General features: G+C 40.8%; 2 protein-coding genes across 2 annotated transcripts in view; both read left to right on the top strand.

The window, feature by feature from the left end:
- myo15ab (myosin XVAb) overlaps positions 1–2,749 on the top strand; it is a 44,952-nt gene extending 42,203 nt beyond the window's left edge. The window contains exons 58-61 of the mRNA XM_081701600.1: positions 407–540; positions 836–969; positions 1,150–1,290; positions 1,376–2,749. Coding sequence (XP_081557726.1) covers positions 407–540; positions 836–969; positions 1,150–1,290; positions 1,376–1,477 — 511 coding nt within the window. The 3' untranslated portion in view covers positions 1,478–2,749. The remainder of the gene's footprint in view (positions 1–406; positions 541–835; positions 970–1,149; positions 1,291–1,375) is intronic.
- An 868-nt stretch (positions 2,750–3,617) lies between these two features.
- alkbh5 (alkB homolog 5, RNA demethylase) lies at positions 3,618–8,351 on the top strand. The gene is made up of 4 exons (XM_027015752.3): positions 3,618–4,960; positions 5,073–5,153; positions 5,338–5,466; positions 6,381–8,351. Exons 1-4 carry the CDS (start codon positions 4,266–4,268, stop codon positions 6,553–6,555), a joined length of 1,080 nt encoding a protein of 359 aa, XP_026871553.2. The 5' UTR covers positions 3,618–4,265; the 3' UTR covers positions 6,556–8,351.
- Positions 8,352–8,641: the final 290 nt, after the last annotated feature.

Below are 8,641 nucleotides of genomic sequence, written 5' to 3'. Positions count from 1 at the left end.
ACATTTTATGTACATTTATAATGCCATAATTCTGCTTGCACTATGAACCTTTGAGTTGCTGCTATTTTAGTACCAACAATTCATCTCATAGCTGGTGGATTCAATATTATATTGGGGCAAAGAAAATATTAGGTATTAGTGTGAGTGTCAGGTCTTTTTCTAACAGCTCGGGGATGTGTTTTATTTAATGGTCCAATAAGATATTAGAACCTTCCAGTCTCTTTAATCAGCTTTTCTCTGGTGGACCATAAAAAGCTTTGAACTTGGTTGCCACAAACTATATTACACAAGTTTATTTAGTATTTAGTACACAAAATATTTAGTATTAACTAAAATGTTTAAATAAGTTCAGGTTTAACCCCATGATCCTTATGTGACCTCTCTCACATTTTGTCTGTATCTGTAGTCATGAGCTGGCAGAATATATTCCAGCCCAGCTGTTTAGCAAACAGGGACCACAGCAATGGATGCACCTGGTCACACAACACACCCACGCAGTGCAGAGCCTAAGCCCTCGCCAGGCCAGATCACAGTTTCTGGGTACTCTCACCACACACACCTAACCACACACACCCACACACACATATTCAGACTGGCATAAGCTATGTTGAGTTGGTCTTTGGGTGTTAAGACCTCTTTGCCTGTCCAAAACTTAATCACAGCTGGAAAAATTACATTTCCAAAATCTGAGCTTATCCTCCCTTCATCGCTCAAGCATTTAATCGGTCTTCAATGTTAGAATTGTGTTAGGAATACCCTTATGGCTTAATGTGTGTGTGTGTGTGTGTGTGTGTGTGTGTGTGTGTGTGTGTGTGTGTTTGTGTGTTTCTTCCAGCATTGGTGTGTGTGTTCCCCATGTTTGGATCGTCCTTCTTCTACATCCTGAGTAGCAGCAACAGTGCTATCTCCACCCCCTGCATCCTGGCTGTCAATCAAAATGGCCTCCACTTCCTCCACAAAGACACGCACGTGAGTCCCACCCACACAGCATTTTACAAAAAAAAAAAAAAGTGATGGAGTGTCAAAACTTATACATAATGGTATAATTGGAACATTTTTTACTATTAGGCCAAACATTGTCCAAATTCATAGAGAAAATATGCCACTTTCACTGCTCTCTCAGTAATGTGATCATTTCTCTGGTTGCAGGAGGTTTTGGTGAAATTTCCACTGAAGATGGTCCAGTCCACACACACCCAGAGGCCTAGTGTAGGGACAAGTTACCCTTATGTGGACATCTTACTGGGGGACATGACTAACCAACGGACCACGCAGTTACAGCTTGAACAGGTGATACATGCACTCACTCACGTTCATAATTTAACGACTTATGTCATGTTATAATTTCTGCCATTCTGAAATGTTACATCTTTAGGGACTGGAGCTATGCCGGGTCATTGCCATGCACGTTGAGAATCTGCTGTCACTTCGAGAAAAGAGGCTCACCCTGCCTCCAAGTGAAATCACCCTCCTCTAATGCACATATGTAAAATATCGTGTAGTTAAACATATATGTAGTGACCTCACCCATTTCACGTTACTTGGTGTTCGCTGAACTTTCACGGTAGGTACAAGCTCAGGGGTTGGTTGTTCTCATTTAATAGAACAATTAGGTCTGCTGACATATCAGTGAAGAATAGAAATGTTTAGGAGCTTCCCCCATTTCTGATTCTTTATACTGACCAACAATGCAAACAACTGATGCATATGATTAACGTACACGAGAGAGTAAAATGAAAACAGTAATGTTCTCTGAAAGTAAAATGTCCTTCTTGAGCTTGTGCATACATTCACTGCATCTGCCCATCTTTCAAACAGATACAGCAGACATTTGTAATGTTGCAAATGTGGTATGTCACTTATTTTTGTTATGTTCATTTCCCTTCAACATCTGTTGGAGCTTTTAAAGGTTTTTCTTCACATATCTTCGATGCAGCAGACCAAATCAAATAGTTTTTAAAACAATTATGTGGTTGTAAGGATATTTCAGAAGAACTGCACTGGCTTAGGTGGAGCTATAACTACAAGCTACAAGCTATAGCTTTACACATTTCTGAACAATGTACTCAAACCATCCAACATCTTCTGTAATGAAAATCTCTCAAATCTGATTACCTCTTAATTACAAGCATTTTGTAAAGACTGTATATACTTGATATATCAAATGACCTTTAATTAGCACAGAATTTATTTTCCATATTTTCAGAAGTGAGATTACCTCTAAACTTAAGTCTTAAAGTCTTAAGTTAAGCCTTAAAACCTCTTTCTGCAAGTTTTATATGAATGCACATGACTAGTTTGATGTCATGATGAAACGCAATGTATAAAAAGCTTTTTTGTATGAAATTCAACTTATACATATATGTATATTAATAATTATTTTGGGTTTTTTCATAAGATTCAATACAAAATGAAGCCACGTTTACATAAAGTCAACTAGATTGTGAATTTACAATTGTTTACACACATACAGATGCACACAAAAAACAATGAAAACAGTGTTACTCAGGATAATACAAAATAAATCAATAACATAAAATGTATTTATAACGCATATTCTTTCACTTTTCCCAAGACATTTATATGCTTGCACACTGTCAATAATAATTTAAAGCCTCGTTTATTACACTCCTGTAAAAGAAGGATTCACACACAAGCACTTTGTTTATTAATTAAAACTGTATCTGAAGATTAATTAAATGTAACGATAGTCAACTTTTCTAAACAAATTATTATAAATACTGGAAAGTTCTGAAAACACTGGAAATACTGGAAATGTATCATCTCAGTGATTGTATTTCATTGGATCGCTTAGAAAGCAAAAGATTTGAAGTATCGCAAAGCTAACTATGAACTTATTTGCACATTTGATTCAAATTACATCTTAAATCCCTAATAAATACGATGACACGGTGCCATGGAAACGCCATAATCTGTTCTAATTGAGTTGATATGCATCATTGTTAGTCAAAGGCCTCTGTTGTAACTGCGAAAATCACATTATTTTAATTATATAGGGCAATGACTAAGTGATATTTATTTATAGTGCACATTTAAAATGCTGTTCATCCAAAGTGCTGCACAGAGGATATTAGAGAAGTACATACGTAAAACATAACGTAAAAAAAAAGTTTTGGGTTTTGTTTTTTTTTCCATCTCGGGAGATACTGGTAACTCATCCTTCTTCCTCCGCTCGGCCTTCTGCATTCATGCCTTTAGCGGATAGAAGCATTTAGCAATGAACAGGCTTTCGCATTTCGAATGACACTTGAGATTAGACTGGGGCCTAATAGATGAAATTAGGTTGTGCCAAATGCAATTCTAATTACAATTTTTTATAATCCGGCTTCTTCAAACATTTTATTTATTATAAAATTTAGTAATTGTTAAATATATGGGGGAAAGTTACAAAAATAACATTAATGTGGTATTTTCCACAGTTATTCAGCAGCCGTAACCGTGCTATTAAATTGCTTAGCTTTGTAATTATTATAAACTAATATAATGTAATTATTATAAACTAAAAATGTCATATTTCAGCAACAGGGTTGTCAGTGTTTATACTTCTAATCTGCCAATAGTCTACCTAAACAGCTTTAGCTGTTGGAGCATGCGCACTACTGAAAACAGTTTATCTTACACGAGTTTATTTTGTTCTCCAGTCAGTTTTTTTTTTACGCTGCCATTATGCCTTGGGTAGTTTATCTCCATTTCACGAGTTAGTTTCATCATGGGACGTTTTGCACTTGTGTGACAGGTTTGCGCCGCTGGTCTTGTCTGCCATTTACTGTAGTTGCTCTGACGTTAACGGTCTGGTTTACAGTCCGCGGCGTTTCCTAGCAAAGCGGCCCGTGTTGATGTGAGCCGTAGCTAACGCTAACTAGCAGCAATACCTCGCGTTCGCCAGCTATCCAGCTTTCACTGTTTGTTAAGCCGAGCAGGTGAAAACGAGAATACATTTCGGGCTGCCCCTCTTAACCAGTCGCCCTTTAAAACCAGCCAGGCTATTCTAATAAACAGTAAGCTGCAACCTAGCTGGCTAACGTTCGCGCACAACGCTAGCCACCGAAATAGCTTAGCAACGCAGTCAGCGCGCGACGTGCCTGGAGTCACGTCACGTCACTTCACGTGTGACAAGCGTTAGCCCCTGCAGCTCGCGCGCTGGTTAGCAACGTAGCGGACTTTTGAGAGTAAGGAGTTTAATATGGGTACATGAAACACGGTTTATACGGGCATAAAGGTCATTTGGGGTAGCTGCCGGGGAAATGGCTGCAAACCACTTCACGGATTTGCGGGAGAAACTGAAGTCTATGACGCCGCACAGGGACAACTACAAAAAAGTTTCCCACCACCGCGACGGCGGCAGCGAGAAGCGCAAGTATCAGGACTCCGGGGACGAGGTTTGCGAGTATGAGGAGCTCCGCGAGTCGGAGGCCCGCAAAGTGAAAGGCGGGATTACACAGGTTTGTGTCTTTACACCGGAGGAGTGTACACGCATAGAGGAAAAGATAGACGAAGTGGTCGCCAATGGGAACGAAGGACTGTACAAAGAACACACGGTGGACCGGGCGCCGTTACGGAACAAGTATTTCTTTGGGGAGGGATACACGTATGGCGCACAGTTGGAGAAACGGGGCCCCGGGCAAGAGCGGCTGTATTCTAAAGGAGAGGTGGACGAGATTCCCGGTTGGGTGTACGAGCTTGTCATTAACCGATTAGTGGCTCAGGGTGTCATAGCGGAGGGCTTCGTCAACAGCGCCGTGATCAATGACTACCAGCCCGGCGGGTGTATCGTGTCTCACGTGGATCCCAAGCACATCTTCGAGCGGCCCATCGTGTCGGTTTCGTTCTTCAGTGACAGCGCGCTCTGCTTCGGCTGCAAGTTCCAGTTCAAGCCCATCCGCGTGTCCGAGCCCGTGCTGTACCTGCCCGTGAGGCGCGGGAGCGTCACTATGCTCAGGTATGCATCTAGCAGGGATGGGTGTTTCTGTCTCTGTAGCCCGCTTTGATTGGACGCTGACCGTTTGAGGATCAGAAAGGTTTGAAATTGACTGCTTTGATTGCTGTTTCAGTGGCTATGCTGCTGATGACATCACACATTGTATCCGGCCTCAGGATATTAAAAAGAGACGAGCCGTCATAATCCTCAGAAAGTGAGTAAAGTGGCTGATCGCTGAACACTAGCTAAGTAGTGAAACATGCAACTGTTCAGCAATAACCCCACTCCAAATTATGAAAAGACATCTTAATGTGGAAGCCCTCTAAGTAGTGTCGGAAGAATATGCACTTGCCGTGTAATATCGATCATGGTGTTGCCTGTCTCTACCCTCATTTCAGGACAAGGCCAAACGCCCCCCGTCTGGAAGCAAACAGCATGAGCTCTTCCGCCAACTCCCTCACGGAGAGACGCCGAATGCTCAAAGCAAAGCGCTCACACCGCAAGGCTGACCCCAACGCCGCACACAGGTAGGTCAAACTAGCCCTAAAGTATAGATAGAGTGAAGCTAGCCTGAACGGGTATGTAGTTTCACAGTCTCTCTTAAAGGAAATGTTTGCCAAAAATCTAATTTACACAATATTTCACTTATCTGAAATGTAGTTGATCAGCCAAGCCATGTGTCTAACATTTTCTTTGTTATTTTTAAATTAGAGCTAGGAGGCTGGTGTAGCTAACAGGTGTTGAAAGCAGTTTCACCCAAAATCGTTTCTATAAATACATCCACGGGTTTTCACACAGTTGTCAAAAAGCATTCAGTCTTATGTAATGTCATACAGACTTGCTGATGTAGTTTATGATATAAGGTCAGCACTGTCTAATGTTATAGGGCAGTCATATTGGGTAACCAGAATCTATTGTCCTTTTGAGACAGTGTTATACCGGAAATACAGATGATAATTTAGTTTGAATTTATTTGAATTTAAATTTGTAAATACAGTCTATCCCTGGCATGGGATTATGTAGTTCAGCAGTGTCATTTGCTATATGTATATGAAGATTTGTGCAGGAAGTTATGGAGAAGAGTTTGGGAGAATTGTCTTCCCATACTTTATAGCATCAGTAGTGTGTTGGTCACTAAAAGCCTTTTGTGAGTGCTGATAGTGGAAAGCACTCAGACTTATCTGTTTTGATGGTGTCTCATGTACACACAATTTCACAAGCAATATGGTCAATGTTTCACAGTTTCCTGAAGTAAATGTCACTCTAGCATCTCAGAATGACATTTGATGACCTGCATTTGAACTGATATGAAAGTTGAACTGTAATTTATAGGAGACCCAGAATTTGACCTAATAGTAGTGATTTGTGCTTATAAGTGTCTCTTTCTCTCTCTGTCTCGTATATCCCCCTCTAACTCTCTTGTTCCCTCTCTGGTTCCCAGGCCTCGTATCCTAGAGATGGACAAAGAACAGCAGAGGCGCTCGCTGTTGTCACGGCAGCAGAGCCACGGTGACGGCGGCTTGGAGAACTCCTGGCGGACGGCAGAGGCTGCTTCGCACTACACACCACCTCACCGCGTGCCCACCCACCGCCGGGTCAAAATGAGGCGTCACTGAGACCCCTCCCGGAGCTGTATTGCGGCCGCTGGCGGAGACCCCCACCACCTGACACCCTTCTTGTGGAAACCTGATTCTTCTAGGCTTATGGAGGCTGATGAGCTCAAGTAGAGGGTTTCACAGATTACCATGGACAAGGCAGAAGAAGCTGGACTGCTTTGAGTATTACAGAAGACCTGACCTGTCAACATAGATATATACAAAAATTCTAGCTTATTAAAAAAACAAAGCCCATAGAATTCAAATTCAATTTTACCAGTATGCAACTTAAAAGGAAAGAATGTTGATAATATGGTATTTTTACAGCAGTGGGGTGTAAAGGTGTGCTGTTATTTATGTGTATGTAAGCCTGTTGTTGGAATGGGTGTGGTAAAAATGTGTGTATGCAGTGGAGGTTGTTCCTCGGTGCTCCGAGGTTCAGTTGTAGAGCATTCTGCTTATGTTGAGCTTTCTTATTGTACATTTGGCTTTCTCAAGCATTGTTATGAACAAGCCTCAGCAGCAACACAATCAAAAACAAGAAGAGTAGATTCTGTTTAAGCAAAACAAGACAACAGCTATGGGCTGCTAAATATTATCACTCCCTGTGCTTACTGAGGCTGTAGCACCTTAAATAAATAACATTTGGGGCAGGATCAGTGACAGTGTTATGTCATTGTAATATCTCTCTTTCTTATGAGCTTGAAGGAAATCTTTGCTAATTTGAAGGTTTTCAACATTGTTTACTTGTCACGTGCGTTCTGTGTGGGTGGGGAGTAGAGATGATTTTGCATATGCATGTCTCCTGGAAGTATTCAAGTACTCTGCTTTTTATTTGTTGTTTTTTGGTGGCGGTGTGGTTGTGGGTGCACACATGAGCAGTTGACTCCAGTTGTCACAAGGCTACCACTGTAACACAGGCGGTGCAACGCTTGCAGCTCCTAACTCGGGAGGTGTGAACAGTAGTCATAGCATTTTGTCCCCATCCAATAGGTACTCTTGGGATAGTAATTGTGGTGGTACTGGGGTCAGTGAATGTTTCCCTAAGACTCAAAAACACATGGATATATGCAAAAGTTTGTTTTTATGAAACATGCATATTAGTATCTCACACCTCTGCCATCACTAGCATGTTTATTTCTCACTGTCCTCACCATTTGCTATTTATTTTATATCTTGATTTGTTTCTCTGCCCCCCCCCCCCCCCCCCCCCTTAATTTCCTTTTGTGGTTTTGAAGAAACTGAATGGTAGCGGTATGTATGTTGTTCTTCCCAAACACATTTCCGTTGGAGACCTCAAAGTCCCTTTGCTGGGAATCCTGAGTTCGGACAGTGCCAACCACTTACTTGCTGTGCTGGTCCCTTAAATCAAAATATAAGTTCCATATTAATTGTATACCCTTTACAATAGTAACTTTGCAAAAAACACATGTAGGCTTTTTCTGGTCAACCACAGTAGGGAAGGAGTAAAGTTACTCTCTTACCTGTTGCAGACTAAAGTTCAAATGGAGTCTGGTAACATTTTACAAGGTCAACTATGAGCTTGGCTATTCTACTTTCTGTCCCTTGTGTGAGATGGAAAAATGGCTTTGAGCTAATAAAATCTCACAAAGGACATTTCCCATGTGAGATTGGGTATAATTTCAAATGAGCTTTTTTGTGCTTGTAATGAATTTATTTCTTTTTTTCATTTTTTTTGAAAAGTCAAATACATGTGAAAGACTACAGTTTACTGTAATCGCGTGTGTTTGCATCAAAGATGTAAAGGTTTGAGAAGAGACGTACTTAAGGAGAAGCTATATAAACGTTTACACAAAGGGCTCGTGTGGAGTGTTTGTTTTCAAATTCTGAAGCCTTTGGATTTGAGTGTATTCTATTAATCAGAGTTCACTGACCAGACAAGATGTTGCCCATTTTCCAACAGGCACAACAATGTGATGATTCAAACTTTTAAGTTACTTAAATAAATGCACTTTGAGTCTTGCATTTTAAAAATTGTAGTTATACCACTTTCATGTGTTCTTTTTTATAGTTCAGTTTCTCTTTGAATCATTGTATTTCTTTTCTCAGTAAAAAGAAACTTCATAAGGTTTTCAGTCCAGTCTGC

The sequence above is a fragment of the Electrophorus electricus genome, chromosome 18, assembly GCF_041902795.1.
Source record: "Electrophorus electricus isolate QZ-2024a chromosome 18, ASM4190279v1, whole genome shotgun sequence".
Taxonomy (NCBI): domain Eukaryota; kingdom Metazoa; phylum Chordata; class Actinopteri; order Gymnotiformes; family Gymnotidae; genus Electrophorus; species Electrophorus electricus.
The sequence above is the reverse complement of the archived record's forward strand: the minus strand, read 5'-3'. Positions and strand labels throughout refer to the sequence as shown.